This window comes from Podarcis vaucheri, assembly GCF_965113315.1.
Source record: "Podarcis vaucheri genome assembly, chromosome: 5".
In the NCBI taxonomy this organism is placed as follows: domain Eukaryota; kingdom Metazoa; phylum Chordata; class Lepidosauria; order Squamata; family Lacertidae; genus Podarcis; species Podarcis vaucheri.
In genome coordinates, this window is record NC_138763.1 from 67896966 (window position 1) to 67920357 (window position 23392).

The 23392-nt window shown below is 41.4% G+C and overlaps 2 protein-coding genes across 4 annotated transcripts in view; both read right to left on the reverse strand.

The window, feature by feature from the left end:
- Positions 1-377, reverse strand: part of LOC309532975 (putative lysosomal acid lipase/cholesteryl ester hydrolase) — a 31396-nt gene extending 31019 nt beyond the window's left edge. Inside the window, exons 1-2 of the mRNA XM_082223754.1 lie at positions 357-377; positions 142-214 (exon numbers count right to left, since the gene is read on the reverse strand). Coding sequence (XP_082079880.1) covers positions 142-144 — 3 coding nt within the window. The 5' untranslated portion in view covers positions 145-214; positions 357-377. The remainder of the gene's footprint in view (positions 1-141; positions 215-356) is intronic.
- Positions 378-6559: 6182 nt separating this feature from the next.
- On the reverse strand, positions 6560-14641 carry LOC309532156 (lysosomal acid lipase/cholesteryl ester hydrolase-like). 3 transcript variants are annotated; one of them, XM_082222175.1, is made up of 11 exons: positions 14523-14641; positions 13770-13819; positions 12704-12816; positions 12034-12157; positions 10397-10595; positions 9975-10084; positions 9518-9654; positions 8215-8361; positions 7620-7691; positions 7461-7529; positions 6560-6886 (listed from the first exon to the last, which is right to left on the reverse strand). In XM_082222175.1, the coding sequence occupies exons 3-11, from the start codon at positions 12803-12805 to the stop codon at positions 6653-6655; spliced, it is 1194 nt and encodes a 397-aa protein (XP_082078301.1). In that variant the 5' UTR covers positions 12806-12816; positions 13770-13819; positions 14523-14641; the 3' UTR covers positions 6560-6652. The 3 variants fall into 3 exon arrangements, with proteins under 3 accessions (XP_082078301.1, XP_082078302.1, XP_082078303.1); XM_082222176.1 differs by having other exon boundaries at positions 12040-12157; positions 14523-14640; XM_082222177.1 differs by lacking the exon at positions 14523-14641 and adding an exon at positions 13915-13977.
- Positions 14642-23392: the final 8751 nt, after the last annotated feature.

Below are 23392 nucleotides of genomic sequence, written 5' to 3' on the forward strand. Positions count from 1 at the left end.
ACTCTCTCTCTCATTATTCCACATTATATAACAACAGATTTTCTAACAGATTATGAAATAGATCCAGCAACCCCATTATCCAACTTTAATTTTTAACCTCCCGCACCCTTTATTTCAATCAAAAGCATTCGAAATACATACCATATATGCTGAAATTCACTCCTCCACACTTTTTCAGTACAAAGTGGCTATGACCCTGGATGCCGGCAGTTGTCTGTAGTTAAAACAAAAAAAACCAACCTTTTCATCCAGCCGCTTGTGGTATTTTTGCAAGCCAGGAAAGTGACAGAACACTTCCACTCCAGAACTTTGCCAGAGGTAGCTGTAGTGAATATCACAAGTCTACATTCACTTACCAAGTTCTGCAGGATCTGCTAGACACCTGAATGTGCAGGTTCTAATGTTGCTCAGGTGTTAAAGCAAAAGGATATTAAGGAATGCATGATCATAGACTATTACACTTTCAGAACGTACAATTATGCTGTGTACATCCCACCCATAAAGTACCTTGATGTATCTTTTCATTAACTGCTCATTCATTTTAGCTACCTTACCCCCAAAGCCCAATATGATAGAATTGCATACACATAATGTCTCAGCTATATTCCTTCTTTCATAATAAAGAAGTGGCAATTTCATTCTTTGAAAAACAACATGGTTGTTCATTCTTGGATAGGAATGGGGAACCTGTGGCCCTTTGGATGTTGTTAAACTATAAATACCATAATCTCTGAACTTGCTGATGGAATCCAACAATTACAGTTGTAATCTAGAAGAAGTTCAGGTTTAGAAACCCGACATTCCTGGTTCTATAGCCTCTGGATCAACTGGTATGCCTTTTGAATTCTCATCTCAGAACAGTGGGGTTGCTGGATTTATCCCATTATGTATTATGAAGCTTAACTAGTAGAGGATCAATTGTATATAAACATAACCAGGAAACTGGAGGTGTGAGAGTTCCGTCATTTATTCACTGCACTGTCTGAAATGTGACTTGCAGGAGGTAGTAGGCAAAATAATAATCTGGAAGTAGGGATAGGAGAGAGATTCAATTCAGTTCACATTGAAAGCAAAATCTATAAAATCCGTACTTTCCAAAACAATGTGGACTGAAATACAGTTATCCTTAGAATTCACTGAATTTTGCAATCCAGTTGTCTAATCAACCAATGTTTACAAAAATGCATATATTATGAAAGTGTGCATAAAAATGAATATATTAATGGAAATAACATATACAAATGCATTATATTGCTTGTAAATGTGCTTACATTAGTCAAAGCTACATGGAAAAGTGTTTATTATGAGAAATTTGCCCTAAAATGCTGGAGAATTTTCACGAAGGATGATTTTTAAAAATCACAAATTGCTGCAGGAACATAGAGAAGTGAACGTAAGATTGGAAACATGGGAAACTGGGAGAACTGATATCAGCAGATCCTTCCATTCCTGTCTGGAAGTAATAGAAGCCTAAAGTACCCTCATATCATACAGAATCTGACTAAGCGAGTTCTCAGCCTCTTTCTTAGATGATAATATCATCATGGCAGAAACAATTGCTTGAAAAAGACACATTATATTCTAGGATTATTAGGCTGGATCCAGATTTAGGCATGCTTAGAATAGACACACTGAAAACAATGGGGCTTAAATTGGTCACATCTAACTTGATCTCAGTGAATCTGCTCAAATCATGACTAAGAGTACAATCCTAGCATCACTTTAGAAGTAATTTCTATTTAATGGAATGTAGTAAGTGGGATTAGCAATGTAGGCTAAAGCTGGCTCCAACCCATGTTATTATCCCCATTGATATTTTTTGTATAATTAGTGGATAAAAGCTACTAGATAGGATGGTGCTGTTATTTGTCCATGTCTCAAATAAAGAACCATTGGAAGGTTGAGGATGCATGCAGTACATAACTTTGTCTGGAATAATGCACTAGCTGAGGAGCTGAGCAAGCACTGAGATGGCCAGACTATGATGATTATTTTGTGGGTCAGCAGCAATGGCTTTATTCCATGCGTAAAGAGACCAAAGGACACTATAACACTTTTTTCATGGAACTCTATGGCATGACCTGTTTGGGTGAAGAAGAAGAAAGCTTTATAGGGACATTATTTTTTACCAACTCATCAATGTGAAACACTGTTGTTGTTGGGTTTGTTTGTTTGTTTGTTTGTTTGTTTTAAAGAAACTTTGGTTTTGTGTTAATCAATTCATTGAAAAGAAATAGAACCATCCAATTCTAATTAACAACATTTAAAGAGACCACATAAGTGTTTTCTTGAGATGATGTGCAGTGCAATTCTATACATGGTTACTCTCAGAACATGTTTATAGGCTTGCAGACCTATTAAGGAGAGTATACTTGGGAAACATACTAAACAAATTGCAGTCTGTGACTCCTCCTTATGTGTGATGCATTCATTGATAGTTCATTCAGGCTTTGTTATTTATATTACTTTTTTATCGTTCTGCAGTTTGAAGAGTCAGGTTCCGTAGCCTGTTTATAGCAGAACTGTGCAATCCAATACTGATTTGAGAAGAATTATGATTTGACAAATTTGGAATTGGGCAGTTTATGAGTTGCGTCAGATTTGTGCAGTTTGCTGTAGCAGATTATTGGTTTTGGAGCTAACTTAACTGTTTTATGGGGACTTGAGGGATTGTGCAATTTTCCATACAGTGCGGTACACTCTGATGTGGTTTAAAATTGGAATCTTTAACTTGATTTGTTTCAAATGGGGCTGTGCAGTCTTCCATATAGTTGGTGTAATTTCATTTATATGGAGCTAGGACTGTACAACTTTTATTCAATTCGAATTTCCATCACTTTGCTCCCAATCACTTCAAAGAAGTGATGAAACTTGTTCTCACTGATAGACTGGAGAAAACTTTGTGCAGGTGTATTGTTCCCTTCAAATAAAACGGATTGATTTCCTTTTATTTATATTTAATCTTCCATTCCTTTGATCCTGCATACTGCTGCTATATAAGATTAAACGAATAACTACAACTCAGCAGCTTACATGACAACACCATATTCTGAACAGACACATGGCTTCTCCTTGCAGAGAAACCTGTTTCTTGGGCCAGGAGTTCCTCTTACTCTATGATGTCATTTTGCACCGAGAGCTGCAGGGCGACCTCATGCCTTGTAATTTAACAGAATATCAGCATATTGGATTATTGTGGGTGTGGCAGAATGGGGAAACTCAAGAAAGCCTTCTTGCCCCTTGCCTTGCGCAACTGCTGCACAACAGTGCTGTAGGGTTGGCCAATTGCTTCTTAATAATCTGATAAGTCACTTCTTACCTTCCATCTCAACCCACAGCCAGGACGAAATCTGGGGGTGCTTATTACAACCTCTAAGATCCTGGGATAACATTCCCTGCATTTCCAAGCCAGATCCCTTGCAGTCTACTCAGAGAGTAAAGCCAGCCGACAGTTCTCTGAATTCTTAGAGCTCATTGGAGCCTGCTAGTCTTTAACAACCCTGATCCTAAGCTCCTGTAGTATCAACCCAAGTGATCTAAGCCTGTTGGAGATTACACAATCTTTGAGTTTGGCAAGCATATACACTCTAGTCCTCCAAATTATATGAATGAATGAATGAAACTTTATTTGCATCAGCCATAACAACAAAAGAACATTGCAATATAATTGGGAAACACACTGAACAAATTGCAGTCTGTGACTTCTTCTCCTTATGTGTGATGCATTCATTAATAGAACAAAATAAAAAGCTGATTATAAAAACACAGTTTAGGGTCCTGAGTCAGCAGCCAGATAGTGGATCTTATTCTGATTGTGCAAGCTTTGCTGTCATCTGCTCCTCTTGTTCTGCCAGGAGAAAGAACACTGTGGCAGTGATTGAGCAACCTAGAAATATGAAATTTCATTAAGTAAATAAAGGAAGGAAGAAGGTGGCAAATGGACAAAATAGAATGCTGAAATAAAGGAGACTTGGGGAGACAATAACACACATCCTTTCTTAGATAGCTTAACCCAAGAATGAGAAGAAACTGCCAGGGAAGTCAAGGGCATGAGCTATTTACTTTCTTCTGCTGCCACCTACTGACTTGTCCAGGAAATGAATAGAAATATGTTACTTGTTTCTGGAAAGCTTCTCCCTATAGATAGACACAGGTGGAATCTACACACATATAAAAGCATTCTGAAAATGCTTGTTTTAAAAATACATTGAATTTTCCATAAGTCTCACCATCACCATCTAGTGTCACATGTATATTTCACTTAAAACACACTTAAAATGTTTTATTTACAGCTGAGTCCACAGGCTCTGCATTGCATCCCTCCCCATTCAGATCAATAGCATTTGAGAGCTGCTGAGAGGTCAAGGAGAATTAACAAACACACAATTTGGGCAGCTTGAATGCTTACATACTAAGCTGGTGCTTTTGCTCCAGCAGAGTGACTGTCTCCAGTGCAATAAAAAAATAATTATTATTACATTTGTTAGTTGCTTTATGTTGCCCAGGGCAACCCAAAGCAACTTCCAACCAAACAACCAAATAATAATAATAAATCACATTGATACTGTCATGAGTTTAACAGTGTGGGTTGGGGACTAGGATTTATGTCATTCTAAGCCTGGATCCAGCAAGTGTGAAAATATAAGCCAGGTTAACTTTCCATGTTGAGGTGTTAGTCTGGCTGCCCACGCTTTCCCTCAGCTGGCTGCTAGCTTCAGAAAGTCAAAAGACAAGAGATGAGAGTGGAGTGATGTGACCTTGAGGTAAAACAGCAAGCTGGAGAGAGAGTCAGAGCAACGCTGAAGAGCAATGTTTGATTTACGTTTGAATCCAAGGCTGCGGCTATGGGGGAAACTGTTAGGAGCTCAGCCTACACTCGAGTAGGACCCTGGCAGAGACACATGCCCAATTGGCATGTTCTCTCCCTCCTGGTTGATCGTTCAGGAGCTTTAAAAGCTTTCTTCAGCCCGAACATCACCGACACACTTAGGGATCCTCAGAGTCTTCACAGCTTTGCGTGACAGACCTCAGCAACTCAGCATTTTGGCTAATCTACTTTATTTGCATATAAACACACACGGAGCACTGCAACATGGCTCCCTCTCTCTCTAGCATCAGACAGCAAAGGGAAAAAAGAACAAAGGACAATAGTCCCACTTCACGGAACACAGTCACACAAGCATCCTGTCTCCATCACATCCCACTCTGTGGAGTCAAAACATACCACATCATGTGAAAGACAACAATCCCATGACTGCAATCATGGAGCAGGAATTCTAACAGAAACAAGACCCCTTTTGGGTGTGGATGCTGTGAACCTCTCCATTGTTGGCTCAGGTTGTATACAGTGGTATCTTAGTTCTCGTGACAGACCTCAGCAACTCAGCATTTTGGCTAATCTACTTTATTTGCATATAAACACACACGGAGCACTGCAACATGGCTCCCTCTCTCTCTAGCATCAGACAGCAAAGGGAAAAAAGAAACAAGAAACAAGACCCCTTTTGGGTGTGGATGCTGTGAACCCCTCCATTGTTGGCTCAAGTTATATACAGTGGTATCTTAGTTCTCGAACTTAATCTGTTCTGGGAGTCTGTTCGACTCCCGAAACCTTTCGAAAACCAAGGCGCAGCTTCTGATTGGCTGCAGGAGCTTCCTGCACTCAAAAAGAAGCCGCATCAGACGTTCAACTTCCAAAAAAAAATTGCAAACCAGAACACTTACTTCTGGGTTTGCGGTGTTTGGGAGTCGATTTGTTCGAGAGACAAGTTGCTCGAATACAAAGGTACCACTATATATGTGTAAATAAACTGCATATCTTGAGGACACCAGAGTCTATGCTGTGCCACATATCCAAAAACCCTGGAATCTTGCAACGCTTGGAGACTGAGGTGGCACACAATATTACAATAAAATAGTGGAAAGCTTTTGCTTGGTGCCTAAAGATATATGATGATGGTGCCAGGCAAGCCCCACTGGCGAGAGCATTTCACAAATGGGGAACCACCACAGAAAAGGCCATTCTCCATTATTTTCAGGTAGAATTCAGCAGGGCAGGAGATATCAGACCCTGAGATCATCTCCTGAGGCCCTTCTTCATGTGCCTCTTCCTTGAGAGGTCTAGAGGGTGGCAACACGAGAACAGGACTTCTCTGCAGTGACTCCCTGTCTGTGGAATGCTCTCCCCAGGGAAGTTCGCCTGGTGCCTTCATTATATACCTTTAGGAGCCAGGCAAAAATGTTCCTTTTTAAGCAGGCTGTTGATTGATCTGATTTACAACCTATGCTCTTTTAAAATGTGGTTTACAGGGGTATTGGGTTATTGTTTTTATTTTTATTAGTTATTATGTTGTTTTATATCTTGATTTTATTCTGTGAACTGCCCTGAGACCCTTGGGTATAGGGCTGTATATAAATTCAATAAATCATCATCATCATCAGGAATGTCCTGGGTGGTGTGTAAATTGGGCAATATATTTATCAAATCCAATTTGACTGATGTGCATTTAAATCTGAGGTGGGGTGAAAATGTACTGGGTACAGTAATACTATGAGAAAGTTTTATAAAGTATTAGTTTATTTCTTTATTTTAAAAAATCAGACAATCAGGAAAGCAAAGGGACTTTGTTCCTATTCCAAGAGAAACATTTCCTTAAAGGTTCTCTTTTAAATTCTCAATGATTTTATTATACATTCGATCAGCAGCATCAAGACCAAACACAAAATCCAGATGATTCCACTCAGGAATATATTCGTGGTAAAGTAGGTTTTTGATCTTGGGGATTAACATATTGACATCCTCAGGGCCAGAAAGCCAATCGTTTCCAGAACTCCAGACTATTGTTGTTACATTCATATTCCTTATATTGTATTCAGGAGGTTGAACCTTTAAAAAAGATTGAAAGAGAAAATGAGCTCAAATGAAACAGAATAAGATTTTAGCAAAGTTTTGTCCATTTTTTATGTGTAAGGGGAGGGGGAAGAAATGTAAAGAAATATTTCATAAAAGTTATGCACTGTTAAACAAGAAGAACCCTAAATATGGTTTACAAAGGGGATTTTTAAAAAAATCAATAAGAAGAGTTAACAACAATAATCTAATACTTCTGCAAAGTTAAAATAACAAAAAACAAAAAACAGATTGAGATCCTGTAGCATTTTTTTATTAGCTTGTTTTACTTTAGTTGTTTGGTAAAAGGTACAGAATATTATTATTATTATTATTTAATTAATTAATTTTAATCACTTCAATGTTTTAATCACTTCATCAGGCAATGTAAGCCAGCTTACTCTCTTAAACAATCTACTTTCTTTCTTTCGCCTTCTCACCCTTTTTAGACTAAATACAGCATGGCATTCAATGCTTTAAGGGCAGTGGAGATAGTAAGGGCATTTGCAAACTTTCAGTATTTTTATTTTCATTTTGGAACAAAATCTGAAAAAGTTGGAAAAGGCTCTACCTTGCCATAACGAGCTAGGTTGTCAAACAATCCATAATCATAAGCTTGGAGTTTACCACCAAGGATGCTCTGCAGATAGAAAAGAATCTCAAATGTATGCATGAATCAAGAAAAGGAACAATGGGAGAGGGAGAGGTTAATATTTCCGGTGGACCATACCTGCTTCCAATGGATTATATTCTGCACAGATGTTCCAGATGGGGCTTGGGCTGCATACACATCTACTCGGCTCTGAAAGATAAAACAGCTTCTTTTGCACAACCCCACCCAGGCATCGAAAAGGTTAAACATGTGATTCAGAATAACAATATTTATAGGATTAGCTAAATGTGCATGCAGTGATGTACAGAACTGTGGCCTGGCGACAGCTGAATTTTTGTGTATGGTCGCAGTTTGTTCCCTTCTTGCCTCGACTGCTTAGACCAGTGATGGGGAACCTAGTGGACATTGTTGGACTCCCATCAGCCCCAGAGAGCATGTTCAAAGGTCAGGAATCATGGGAATTGTAGTCCAATATCTGGATGACCGGAAGTCCTTGGTTTAGACAGAACCAGACAGATAATGTGTCTCTGTTTATCTAAGCCAGGCACCATCTACTCAGTTGTATGTTCAGGCTCCTTCCTTGGTCTTTAAGTGGTCTATCCTTGAGTGTGCTCGGTTGCTTTTCATAATACATGCGATTTAGGAGGAGTAGGTGGATGGAACAGATGGTCTTGAGAATGCAGAAGTGCATATATTAAAAAATTCTACTCACCAGGTTTAGGTTCTTCTCATTAAATCCACACAACATGAACAGGAGGTTGCCACAAATGGGGGCCAATAAGTTTCGGCTGCAAAATTCAGCAGCAACCGAAGAACCAAAATAAGTTTTTGGTAAAAATTCTTTCATTCCAAAGATGGCCTGCAAAATTTCAAAGTGACACTTGTGTTAAGGATACAGAATCCTTGTTATTCCAGTTCCGTAGAGTGATAATATGATCTAAAAAGTCCCAAATTATAAGCACTTAAGATAAGCCAGGCACGGACACTGCTCTGCATGGCAAATGTCTCTAGTTTAAGTACTATTGGAATGTGATGAAATGTGGGCCTTAAGAGAGCCCTTGTAATAGACTATATTATCTATTAATTCATTAGAAATTTGGAAGGGCATCTGCACATGGATTCCAGTGCAAATGAAAATTCAAACATTTGTACAATATTAAAACAACAACATTCAGTGTAATGCGGTAAAATCTAAAGTAATTGTACATCATATATGAAGGACAATCCTAAAGTCCTGAAAAGTTAAAGACCAAGAGTGGCAGGAACAAAGTGAGGTGGGGGCAGGACTTAAAGCAGACAGAATGCACCTCAATGGAGATGCAAATCATCCCCTCCCTGGTCAGCAGATTTGATGGAGTGCGAGGAAACAATCCTCCTCCTTCTCAGCTGACCTGCACAGATCAGCTGACCTGCACTGTGTATCCTGTGTGTGCATGGAATAAGTGTGTGAGCAAGAGTGCGAGGTGGCCACACCCACTGCTGTCCACAACCGCTGTTGGCATGGGGCCCCCCAGAGGCTTAGCCATGAGTGAATGTGGTCCTCAAGTCAAAAACGGTCTGCCTAGTTTACAAGGCAAAGTTGTCCACTGATGCACTTTTTTCACGGGACCACTGCAAGGTTTGATAAGGGCCTGGCCCAAGTGCCCTCTGGTGGTACCTTTTCACAGCCTCCCACTTGTTTCACCCAAAGCTTACCAAGAGATGGGTGTTGGCAGTGGCAGGCAGCAGAGGAAATGGGCAGCTGTGGTGAAGGCACTGCAGACCTAGCCACCCGATACTACAACTGCCGCCATGCTTCACTTCACAGTGCCGCAGAGGAAAAAAGAGGCTGACGCCAGCTCCAATGCTTGCCCAACCCACGTCAGGTTTGATGCCTGGCCTGTCAGGCATCACACAGTGCTAAAGGGTAAGGAGTTGCTCTTGTGGGTCTTAGGCCGCAGCACCACCAAATTGTTTACCACTACACGGTATTCCGCTCTGGATCTGTATAGTGAAGACTCAGAAGAACGGCATACCTTGATTTGCACTTCATGAAGCAGGGAGAGCTTTGCCAGAGGAGTTTTAGCATATTTAACTGTGGCAACGGGAGCCAAGGCAATGTACAGCTTGATTTTTGCAGCCAGTCGAGGATTGGTAGAAAAAGCTATAAAAGCTGAGGGGAAGAAAGAGGAGAGAGGAACAGGTTTTGTCATCAAAGAAAGGAACTGGGGGGGGGGGAGTTTAATGGTAAACTTGAAAAACTGGTTTGTTGACATTTTTGCTTCTAGGGACAAGGCAAAGCCAGGACCCCACACCCCACCCATCACACAACTACAAGCAAAGGAGTTTAGCAAAATTGTCATCTACAACTTCATATTTCACTGCATGTGGCTATGCAGAGGAACCTTTAAATAGGTTGCAATTCTAGGCTTGCCTATTTGGAAATAAGTTTTACGTGTACCTGCTGGTCAAGTTGCAAGCTTTTGAACTTACCCATGGTGGTTCCTTGTGAATGGCCAATATAAAACAGTTGTTTCTGTCCAGTTTTCTGCAGAACATAATCTATAGATGCCGGAAGGTCATATTTTGCCATCTGATCAAAGCTGGGGGGGGGGGAGAAATATTATCCACATTAAGCTGGCTTCATGGGGATAACAAAGGACTTTCCAGACTCTTTGAATTCCAGAATGTTATGTCAGGACTATTATCTTCCCATTTGCACTGTGCTCAGTAACTGCAGATACTCTGAGGTTACTGAGAGAAGAGGGCCTAACATTATGATCTTTTCAGCACAATAGATGCTGATGTGATCAATGCATTTTCCAATGTGGGGCTGTCTGTAATGAGAGCTTTATAGCTGGGACAGGAATGCTGCTGCCAGACTGCACACTTTTGCTGTGCAACAATCAGGTTACCTGAATTCCCAGAACTCCACTGATCTGGGTGAAAGAAAGTGATGTCTTCTGGACCAGCTGTTCCCTCGGCTGTTTCCTAGCCAAACATCATAGCCAGCATCAGCTAGCATGAATGCCAGGCTGTTATGAGGAAGGTTTTGGAACCAGTTTGCAGCATCTACAAGCAAGCCATGCTGCAGAAATACTACTGGCCTTGGCCCTGAAAGAAAGGAAAAGAGAGGGGCGCTGAACAATCTGGGGGGTGCTTTGACTGGGCCCATTTTTATGACGCAGTAATTTTCCACAGGTGCAGCTTCAACTTGCACACACAGTATATCAGGGACAGGGAAAGAATTTGGATAAATGTCTTCAGAACATGAGAAGATTCTTGTATGATTGGCATGTTCATTTGTTTACTATTTAATAGCACATCCAAGGACAGATGATAAAGTGAGTTGAAATTTTACATTCCTCTTCCTAAACGGACAGGATATTTAGCACATGCCACCCGTCTACTGTTGAAACGCATCAATAGTATCCTCATCTTCCATTTCCATCTATGCAGGTGTAACTGTTTCATTAATTGGTCGTCCATCAAGTCTGAATCTAAACTGTCTCATTGACAAACCCTGCCTCTCACAATAGGCCTTCATTAGTTTACTTAGTGGTGTGTAGCATTTTGTTTTACTTTTAAATTGATATGGTCATTTTCCGTTTTTTACTCCTTCCTTGGGCTTCTCCTAGGACATGGTGTCGTGTCAGGCAGGGACCTCTCAAGGAGCCAGTCCGCGCATGCTCGGAGCCCCCGGCTTCCTGCACTCTCCTTTCCTACCCCCTTTCTGGCCTCCCATCATTATCTTTGAACTTTGGCAAGCTCAAAGGCAATGATGTCGGAGGATTCCATAGGAAACAGAAGCAGAAATTGTTGATATTCACTTCTTAGTCCCATGTCCAGAGCAGAAATCAACCCAACAAATACAATTGGCATTTGCTGTTGTTTTCAGTCCACAAATGATATGTAATTGATTACTACACACACACACACACACACACACACACACACACACGACTTGCATTTCCTCTGCATTTAAATAAATGGTGTGGAATAATGTAACAATAAAATGATTACCTCTGTAATTATGTAAAATTCTGCCAGAGGACAGTGAAAGGAATAACTTAGTTTTGTCAGAAGCTGAACTGCAGAATGGAAACAGTGCTGAATGCAATGAATGCAGGTCATAATTGAAATTGATGATTTTTTACATCACCACTCAATGGTAACTTTTGTCCTGTAATATATCACTTGCTGCTATATTAGATTATGGATCTATTGCTAAATACATATCTGGAAAAGTCTGTATGTCCATTGTAACTACTGGCTGCAAATATTTTGACATGCTCTATCTAAGCTAACCTGTCCCCAGTAGCAGTGATGCCACTCTAATTTTTAACCCCACTTTCAGTGCCCCAGACATGCACAGAGAAGGGTCAGATGAGTGGGAGTGGGGAGCAGAGGAAAGTTGAGCAATTTTAAAATTCAGGAGGCATACACAGATTGAAGGGAGGGGGGAAATGATTCCCCCTTTAAAAGCATATTAATTCTTAAGCATTGTTAAGTCTTAATGGAAATCAAGCAAATAAGAATTTATAGTACAAACTTGTGCCTGGGTCCGGCCTGTCAGCTCTGCCATGTGGAATTCTGAGGATGGTAAGTATATAGCCATCGTCTGTCGTGACATCATGTTCTTCAGCAGGGTATTCCCAGTACTCGATGAGTGATTTCTACAGGGACACACACAATATTTAAAATCAGTTTGAGAAGCTTTAAAAGGCTCTGCTACAAGTAAGTATTGTAAGTATTCTGTCACAGCTCATAGGGTCTGGAGGAGGAGTAAAATCCAGACACAGCCATGTGAATGAGAGCACACCTTGCTCATGCATTCCCTTCTTTTTCACTTCCTCTCACATCTTTGACAATGTTGTGGGAGGCAGGAAAGGAGCATACCATGTATGGGGAGGGGGAAAGAAAAGAATCTGCCTCACCCTCTTTGTACAGAATAATGGTAGTAATAATCTGGCCCTCACCCATCCCTCATAACGTTTCTTTTTAGGGATGCTTCTCTTTTTCCAATGATAATAATCATTGTGGCCCCTAGAAGCTTTCCAACTCGTGTGTCCCCTGGAGTAGATCTGAGCTCAGTCAGTGTGGAATGATGTTTGGCAGAGAACAGGTCACACATTTTGTGGGCTGAACCCATTTAACTGATCCCCTAATGGGCTTCTCTCATTCTGTGTCTTGAGGAACATTCCCTGCTTTACATTACTTACCGCATTTAAAGTGGCTTCATAATCAACCGATCTATCCCCAATAAGTCCATAAGCTAATGCAGAGCCATAAACCAAGCAGATGAGAATGGAAGCCCACGACATCGTCTGTTTGCCTGTTGGGAATGGATCTTAATTAGCACACCCAAATTTGATGAGTTTGAGCTAACTTCACATGCGTCAATGTCATGCATACTCAAGGCTTCTAACACAATCATGTTGGCGTCTTTCAACGGGTCATTGCACTTCAGGTAAGTCGACAATGTTTTCAAAGAAAGAAGTGAATTAACTGCTCTTAGGAACACCGTCCTAGACAGAAATCAACACTCAGCAGATAAGAAGTATTGCAATGTTGGCCACTTATTAAAGTTTGCAATAGCAAACAAATTAACAGTGCCTCCAATTTGGTCCCCTTCTGCAATAACAAAAATAAACAAAGCGCTTCCCATCAAATAACATGTTACATTAGCTGCGTATCTGTGCCTTTAGGTTTTGACCCTTCCCCCTACACAGCAGCAAACCAGATCAGACCTTATGTACCAGCAATAGGGAAAAATAAGTTCCCATTGAAGTGAAAATTAGAGAGGGGTTTCCTCAATGCAGATTGTAGGCACTGAGGGGTCAGTTGGGTGGTTTGAACCAGGACTGCAGCAGATGGGTTAAAGTCACCCTAACGTCATGCTAGCGTACCCTATCTGCATCAGGGTCCCTATGCTGACAATCTGTGTCAAACAAACAAACCAGCCCTGCATTTAAAGATATGGAGCTAAACGTACCATGTCATTTGGCCCTTGTGTGAAACATGGCTACTGCTGCAACTCAAGTTTTCTCCATCCATATTCATTTTCCACATTATATATTAAAGGTCTCTCTTCTGCAGTAGGCAGCGACCATCAGTTTTCTGTCAATCTGCCCCTCTCTGTGTAGAGAGAGGACATCTTCTACACCTATATCAGCAGAATCCATTGCTGTACACATTGTGTGTGAACGATAAATCTAGTATTAAAAACATCTTTGATCTAACCGTATACACACTTATACACACCCTGGACAGTTCTGAGAACCTTACCTCTGAAGATCCGATGCTTCAAAATGATTCGATTGCAAAAACAGCAGCACCTGCAAAAGTCAGAAAACGCAAGTAGACCTAATGAAGGGTAGAGCTAAAACATTTAAGATGGTAAAAAGGGAGCCACAGTTCTCTCACTACATACCGTTTAGAATAAACTGGGTCTCTTGTTGACTGAACCTTTCTAATATATAAACTGTGGAACTCAGGGGGTAGGGAGGGGAGAAGAATGCAGGGGTCACGTAAATAACTGTGACGCTGTCTTGGCTATCAAAAGACAACAAGCCACTTGAGATAAGATCTCCTTACAGTTTAAGCAACCACGTGAGTCGGTTCTGCTCACATCCCCCTTTCCTCCTCCCAAAAAATATTTATGTACACTTTTAAAAAATGATACATCTAACATCTTTACAGGGTCCCAGTTAAACCTTCACGAAAAGGTTAGCTCATAAATCAGAGCAGTTGCGTGCTTTCCTAAGCTATTGTGAAACAGCTACGCAAATTACGTTTGGACAGCCAATTAATTGTTGGCTTCCGGAGACTATTTTGAAAGTTTTTGTCAAACCAGGTTAATGTTAATCTCAAAGTTAATTTTAGGATTAACATTAATCTTAAAGCTAATCTTAAAAAAGCAGGGTTTGTATAAATAAGAGAATGAAGAAATCAGTAAATCATGCTGTTTCAAAATCACAGCCTTGTGGTGATCCTTCAGTGGATTGGGGAAACTCTGCGAGGGTTTCCCCCTGTTCTTACCTGTGGACAACTGGTGGGATAAGGATGTGTCAGTAAGGTCAGACATCTGCCCAGGCTGACAGCCCAGGCACTAGCATTCAGTGCACTGCCAAGTTGCATCCCTACAACTGACTGCCACGCCAGACATAGCATTGGACTATTACCTTTGCACCATGTACAAAGCACTTTTTTTAAAAAGGAAAAAAAGAAGCAAAGGTTCAGCCAGAGCAGTAAACAGCTGCTGCTGCTGCTGCTAGGCAAACTCAGCTAAGTCAGTTAAAAAAAAAACAAAAAACCCTGCTGCAATGCCCCCACCTACCAAACGTCAAAATGAGGGTAGCCTTCACATCGGCAAGATTAAATGTCCTTCCACGAGCAGATTGGATGGGCTGAAACAAAGGAATTCCTAAGAAGGACAGAGCTTGTGGTTTTGTCAATAGAAGATATAATTCATGAATGCCCTTTTTATAATGGTCTTAGAAACAATTGGAGGTATATTTACCTGCTGTTAAGATCACAGAAGGGAAGCTAATTCCTAGCAAAGACCTGTTTTCTGCTGTCTGATGTAGTATATACTTAAGAATATCTAAATTTCCTGCTTCAAAAAATCTGTGCTATTAAACTTAAAAATTAAGAAGCAGAAATGTAAATCTTATTATTAATAATAATAATAATACTTTTGTTATCGTTTTCATGTGTAGAATGGCTATCTGCTAACACAGAATAAACTGACTTGACTTGGCCCAGTCCTTCTTGCTCTTCTGCCACCTATTCATCACTACACCATTTCAGGTCATGGACTCCAGGGGTTGGGGCTGGTGAGGTCCAGTGGGCAGCAACAAAGAGGAGCAGCAACCATAGTGCCAAGGATTAAGTCATCCCAAGCCCCAGCCTGATCGAGTCAACCCAGCCCAACCAGGCTGTGCGTCTGCAGGTACTGAGATTCTTGTCTGGACCTGTGAAAACCTGGAAAAAACCTCTGCTGGCTGCCTTTAAGATATGTTGTTGGCATCAGTCTGTCTCAGGCGACAATGGAGGGAGCACCTCTGGGGGTGAAGTCAAACTGTTGGACGGTTGTCTGCAGTGACTGTCTCCAGGCACTGCAGTTGTCTGCATGGGGTTCTTATATGGTGGGATTGATGTTGCCAGCCTTCGTGTCACACTTGCAGACTTCTTTGCAACACACAGTTGGTCTGCCCAACGGGCCTGTTGCAGCTTGAAAAATAAAACTGCTAGTATCACAATCCCCTTCATGGATCACTGCCTTGCTGTGGCGAAGGGGCTTGAATAACTCAGAGAAGCTATGAGCTATGCCGTGCAGGGCCACCCAAGATGGACAGGTCATAGTGGAGAGTTTTGACCAAACGTGATCCACCTGGAGCAGGAACCGGCAAGCCACTCCAGTATCCCTGCCAAGAAAACTCCATGGGCAAAGACAACAGGCATATAAAAGTTATGACACTGGAAGATGAGCCCCTCAGGTCGGAAGGCGTCCAACATGCTACTGAGGAAGAGCGGAGGACAAGTACAAGTAGATTCAGAGCTGATGAAGCGGCTGGGCCAAAGCCGAAAGGACGCTCGGTTGTGGATATGCCTGGAAGCGAAAGGAAAGTCCAATGCTGTAAAGAAAAATATTGCATAGGAACCTAGAATGTAAGAACCATGAACCTGGGTAAGTTGGATGTGGTCAAAAGTGAGATGGCAAGAATAAATATTGACATCCTGGGCATCAGTGAACTAAAATGGACGGGAATGGGCGAATTCAGTTCGGATGACCATCACATCTACTACTGTGGGCAAGAATCGCGTAAAAGAAATGGAGTGGCCCTCATAGTCAACAAAAGAGTGTCAAAAGCTGTACTGGGATGCAATATCAAAAATGATAGAATGATCTCGATACGAATCCAAGGCAGACCTTTTAACATCACAGTAATCCAAGTTTATGCACCAACTACTGGTGCTGAAGAAACTGAAATTGACCAATTCTATGAAGACTTACAACACCTTATAGAAATGACACCAAAGAAGGATGTTCTTCTCATTATAGGGGATTGGAATGCTAAAGTAGGGAGTCAAGAGATAAAAGGAGCAACTGGCAAGTTTGGCCTTGGAGTTCAAAATGAAGCAGGGCAAAGGCTAATAGAGTTCTGCCAAGAGAACAAGCTGGTCATCACAAACACTCTTTTCCAACAACACAAGAGACGACTCTACACATGGACATCACCAGATGGGCAGCATCGAAATCAGATTGATTATATTCTCTGCAGCCAAAAATGGAGAAGCTCTATACAGTCAGCAAAAACCTGGAGCTGACTGCGGCTCAGATCATCAGCTTCTTATAGCAAAATTCAAGCTTAAACTGAAGAAAGTAGGAAAAACCACTGGGCCGGTAAGATACAATCTAAGTCAAATCCCTTATGAATACACAGTGGAAGTGAGGAACAGGTTTAAGGATTTAGATTTGGTGGACACAGTGCCTGAAGAACTATGGATGGAGGCTCGTAACATTATACAGGAGGCAGCAACTAAAACCATCCCAATGAAAATGAAATGCAAGAAAGCAAAGTGGCTGTCCAACGAGGCCTTACAAATAGCAGGGGAGAGAAGGCAAGCAAAATGCGAGGGAGAAAGTGAAAGATACAGGAAATTGAATGCAGATTTCCAAAAAAAAGCAAGGAGAGACAAGAAGGCCTTCTTAAACGAGCAATGCAAAGAAATAGAGGAAAACAATAGAATGGGGAAAACCAGAGATCTGTTCAAGAAAATTGGAGATATGAAAGGAGCATTTCGTACAAAGATTTCCATAATAAAAGACAAAAGTGGAAAGGACCTAACAGAAGCAGAAGACATCAAGAAGAGGTGGCAAGAATACACAAAGGAACTGTACCAGAAAGAAATGGATGTCTCGTATACCCCAGGTAGTGTGGTTGCTGACCTTGAGCCAGACATCCTGGAGAGTGAAGTCATATGGGCCTTAGAAAGCACTGCTAATAACAAGGCCAGTGGAAGTGATGGCATTCCAGCTGAACTATTTAAAATTTTAAAAGATGATGCTGTTAAAGTGCTACACTCAATATGCCAGCAAATTTGGACAACTCAGCGGTGGCCAGAGGATTGGAGAAGATCAGTCTACATCCCAATACCAAAGAAGGGAAGTGCCAAAGAATGCTCCAACTACCGCACAATCGCACTCATTTCACACGCTAGCAAGGTTATGCTTAAAATTCTACAAGGCAGGCTTAAGCAGTATGTGGACTGAGAACTCCCAGAAGTGCAAGCTGGATTTCGAAGGGGCAGAGGAACCAGAGACCAAATTGCAAACATGCGCTGGATTATGGAGAAAGCTAGAGAGTTCCAGAAAGACATCTACTTCTGCTTCATTGACTATTCAAAAGCCTTTGACTGTGTCGACCACAGCAAACTATGGCAAGTTCTTAAAGAAATGGGAGTGCCTGATCATCCATCTCCTGAGAAATCTCTATGTGGGACAAGAAGCTACAGTTAGAACTGGATATGGAACAACTGATTGGTTCAAAATTGGGAAAGGAGTATGACAAGGCTGTATGTTGTCTCCCTGCTTATTTAACTTATATGCAGAATTCATCATGCGAAAGGCTGGGCTGGATGAATCCCTAGCCGGAATTAAGATTGCCGGAAGAAATATCAACAACCTCAGATATGCTGATGACACAACCTTGATGGCAGAAAGTGAGGAGGAATTAAAGAACCTTTTAATGAGGGTGAAAGAGGAGAGCGCAAAATATGGTCTGAAACTCAACATCAAAAAAAGAAGATCATGGCCACTGGTCCCATCACCTCCTGGCAAATAGAAGGGGAAGAAATGGAGGCAGTGAGAGATTTTACTTTTTTGGGCTCCATGATCACTGCAGATGGCGACAGCAGTCACGAAATTAAAAGACGCCTGCTCCTTGGGAGAAAGGCGATGGCAAACCTAGACAGCATCCTAAAAAGCAGAGACATCACCTTGCCAACAAAGGTCTGTATAGTCAAAGCCATGGTTTTCCCAGTAGTGATGTATGGAAGTGAGAGCTGGACCATAAAGAAGGCTGATCACCGAAGAATTGATGCTTTTGAATTATGGTGCTGGAGGAGACTCTTGAGAGTCCCATGGACCGCAAGAAGATCAAACCTATCCATTCTGAAGGAAATCAGCCCTGAGCGCTCACTGGAAGGGCAGATCGTGAAGTTGAGGCTCCAATACTTTGGCCACCTCATGAGAAGAGAAGACTCCCTGGAAAAGACCCTGATGTTGGGAAAGATGGAGGGCACAAGGAGAAGGGGACGACAGAAGACAAGATGGTTGGACGGTGTTCTCGAAGCTACAAACATGAGTCTGACCAAACTGCGGGAGGCGGTGGAAGACAGGAGTGCCTGGCGTGCTCTGGTCCATGGGGTCATGAAGAGTCAGACACGACTAAACGACTAAACAACAACAGTATCACAATGCTTTTATATACAATACAATACTATAAACTTTATTGTCATTGTCCAATACAGAACAACGAAATTGAAAAAATCTACACCAGACATTCAAAAACCAACAAGCCTGCTATCCCAGCTATCCCAGCCTGGTTAACCCCCTAAAAACTCTGATAGGTAAAGGTAAAGGGACCCCTGACCATTAGGTCCAGTCGTGACCGACTCTGGGGTTGTGGCGCTCATCTCGCTTTAGTGGCCAAGGGAGCCGGCGTACAGCTTCCGGGTCATGTGGCCAGCATGACTAAGCCGCTTCTGGCGAACCAGAAATGCCATTTACCTTCCCGCCAGAGCGGTACCTATTTATCTACTTGCACTTTGACATGCTTTTGAACTGCTAGGTTGGCAGGAGCAGGGACCGAGCAATGGGAGCTCACCCCATCAAGGGGATTCGAACCGCTGACCTTCTGATCGGCAAGTCCTAGGCTCTGTGGTTTAACCCACAGCGCCACCCGCGTCCCTAAAAAAAACACAACAACTCTAATACCCCATAATTAAATACAATATACTCCCACAGAGACTACCTTACACTGCGTTTAGAACCAAAATCGCATTTGGATAAAAACTGTTTCTCAGGCGGCTAGTCCTAGTCTTTATAACCCTGTACCTTCTTCCAGAAGGCAGAAGCTGAAAGAGATCATTTCTGGGATGTGCACTATCCTGCACTATCTCTACAGCTTTCTTATGACACCTGGCAGCATAGATTTGATCCAAGGTGGAAATGAGGAACCCAATTATTCTCTCCGCAGTCTTTACAACCCTGGACAGCATTGTTTTTTCCCTGACTGTGCAACTCTCAAACCACACACACATATACATTTAATACTTGGGTCAGAACCAAGGGCCAGGTTCAGTTCTTCTTTTATATCGTGCTTGATATTTTAGGCCACTGTGTCTACCTTACAAAAAATTATTTAAGTGCCCTGGCTTCCTCAATGTGAGTCTGGGTTTCATATTCTACACTTGCCTAGTTGTTTCTATTCCCCGATTCTGCAAATTTGTTGCATGTGATTAAAGAGACAGTATAAGAAAAGTGTGAGCAAGTGTCACAGTGCCTAACTTCTACAATCAATACGCTTCTAAAACAATCAATACGCTTCTGAGAGATCTCTAAAGAATAGAAAACACACAGAGAGAGCGAGAGAGAATAAATATACAGTGGTACCTCTGGTTACATACTTAATTCATTCGGGAGGTCCCTTCTTAACGTGAAACTGTTCTTAACCTGAAGCACCACTTTAGCTAATGGGGACTCCTGCTGCCACTGCGCTGCTTCATAATTTCTGTTCTCATCCTGAAGCAAAGTTCTTAACCCAAGGTAATATTTCTGGGTTAGCGGAGTCTGTAACCTGAAGCGTATGTAACCTGAAGCGTATGTAGCCTGAGGTACCACTGTATGTTACTTAACACATTCTTCTGTATGGAGATGTAGCTAACCTGCATCAACTTATTTGCTGCTGCAACTGTGAAGAGCAATTCCAAAGGATAAGCCTGCCCTCTTCTGGCCGTACAAAGTACCAGTTCACACAGTGACAAATATTTCTCATTCACAATAGATACATACAAATTTCACAAACCAATGCATAGTTCTAATAATAAAAAAGGGAATTGGATACATATCCCAAGTTAAGGACTTTCTAGTCCTGCTGAATTCAGTGTTAAGCACAATCTAAACTCTTCAACTAGGGATGGGCAATGTGTCAATTTCAATTTCTCTGTTTCTAATTTTTATCATCTTAAATTCAGTTCCCTATGTTAGCATACCATGTTGCAAGGTGGGGCAGAGAGAATTAAAGTCCTCACAAATGCTCATCAGCATTTTGGTATGCACATCTCCTAATATACCCAATTTTCTATGCACTTTCCCCAACTATAGATACAAATAGGCTCCCAGAGTGGGTGGGACAACCCAGTCAGATGGGTGGGGTACATCATCATCATCATCATCATCATCATCACTGCTGCTGCCTCAAAGTGGTTTCCCATAATATAATGCATTTTGTATGTTATTCTCACTAATACAGTGGTATCACGGGTTAAGTACTTAATTTGTTCCAGGGGTCCGTATTTAACCTGAAACTGTTCTTAACCCGAAGCACCACTTTAGCTAATGGGGCCTCTTGCTGCTGCCGCGCCGCCAGAGCACAATTTCTGTTCTCAACCTGAAGCAAAGTTCTTAACCTGAAGCACTATTTCTGGGTTAGTGGAGTATGTAACCTGAAGCGTATGTAACCTGAGGTACCACTGTATAGGCATATGTGCACATTTTACCCTGGTGTGCATTTTTATACATATGGTTTGGCTAGAGAACTGCACAGCAAAGCTCGGAGAAGTTTAAATTTCCCAGGATGGCTGCGTCTTGTTTGCACATTGTTTTGGAAAGTGAAAATAGGGCAGGTTCATCCTTAACTGTGAACTGCATTGTGCTTCCCTCCCATCCCCTAGCCCAATCAAAGAGTGCCAGCTTGTTCCATAATCACTCAGCTGTTTCTAAGGAAGTACGTTTTGGATTTCCAGTGCACATCCAGCATGCATATCTACACATTTTTGAAAAGGAAACGGGGTTGACACATTTCTGCACAAACAAAAGCAAGTACTTAATAAGCTGCTTTCAACAGCTTTTGAAAGTTGCAGCTGCTCCATGCCACCGTTTCAAACTCACTACAGTATTTACTTATTTGTTTTCTAAGAAATATTTATATATAATTTGTTTTTGTTTTTTAAATTGGAACAGTGCAAAAAAAATCCACTGAAAAATATTTGCTTAAAAACAGAAACCAGGTAACTGTTATTTGATACAAGTTACTTTGGTGCACATAATACTGATATCTAAACAGATTCTTTAGGAACTTTCAAATGGTTTCTGAAGTATAAAGCCCTATAGGCCTCCAAATACCTGTGTTTAGGAGTCACAACTAGAAACTCAGTCACTCCTCCTTTTTATTATAAACCATTACTGAACTTTTAAAAATAAATAAATTACCAAGCACAAAGTCTTGCCTTCCAGGACAAATGCACGTACAGATGTTAAGTCTTGTATGCAGTCATCTACAGAGCATTAAAACAGACTTGGAAAATATTTTACATTACACATTAAGCCCACATCTTGAGGGTTTCCCATAGGCTGCCATAGGTTGGCTGTCAGGATCCTGGATGAGATGGGCCTTTGGTCTGATCCCGCAATGTCTTCTTACATCAGGAATAGGGAACCTGTGGCCCTCCAGATGTTGCTAGACTACAAATCTCATAATCTCTGACCACGGCCCTTGCTGGCTGGAGCTGATGCAAGTACAGAGTTCAGCATCTGCAAGGCCACAGTTTCCAGATCTCTGCCCTGTGTGATATTGTGGCATGTGCTTTAAAAAACCCGAATCAGACAAATTGGGTGTCACAAGGCCAGAGTAAAGAGTGAGCTTCATCTTCACCCCAGGCTGTTCTCAGTTTCAGGCACATCAAAATCTCGCTTTGCATGCCTTTTCCTTCGCAAATGCTGTCACTTTCAGGTCAAAGTGTTGGTGCTTCGACATGTTCAATTGATATAGCTACCAAGCCAACTAAGTTTCTTTTGCAACCTCGTTGCAACATAGTTGAGCGTTTGTAAATTTTTAAGTTTGAACTTTTGAGAAAAGCTTGCGATACAACCTGGTGTGGTCCATGTTTTATAAGCCTCTGCAAATTATCACTGCAACTGTTAGGCCAGTTAGCAGGGTCACTGTAATTCAGATCAAGCATAAAAAATACCACCTTCTTTTGCAAGGCTTTACAGTCCTCTCACATTTCTTGACATCCTTTTTTTTTTTCTTTGTGTTTTCCAGAAATATCTCCAATTTGTGAAACTTGCGGCTTAGAGTTTATAAACACAATCAATCAATCAATTTCAGCTCCTTCAGTGCTAGTTTCAACAAGAGTATAGTCATATTCTTGTTCTTCCATTTCTTTCTGTGCACAAAGGTATTTCAGGGGGAAACCCTCTTGCTTTCCTTGCTCCTTAGCTTTTTCTTAGCCTTTCATTTGCAGCACTGAACTCCAGACGGTAGCTTTTTATCACCCATAGCTCTCTAGAAAAATGAATACATTTTAAAATAAAATTAAGATATGACTGTAATACATTTAAAATTAAGGATTTTTTCACATGAAACATAAATTCCAATCAACTTTATGTTCTATCTCATATACAGTAAGCAAGTCCACAAATTACATGGGGTTAGGTTCTGGGGATCGCACCTAAAGCCAAAATCCAGTATAACGAAACACTCTAGCTGCAATGGTGGGCAGGTTTGCCAAAGTTTTTTTAGCAAGATGCCTGTCCTCTCCCCATCCCCCTTTTTATTTTTATGAACTTTTACTGTATTTTGCCAAGCACATAAAGCTGAATATGCACAAGTTAAATGCAT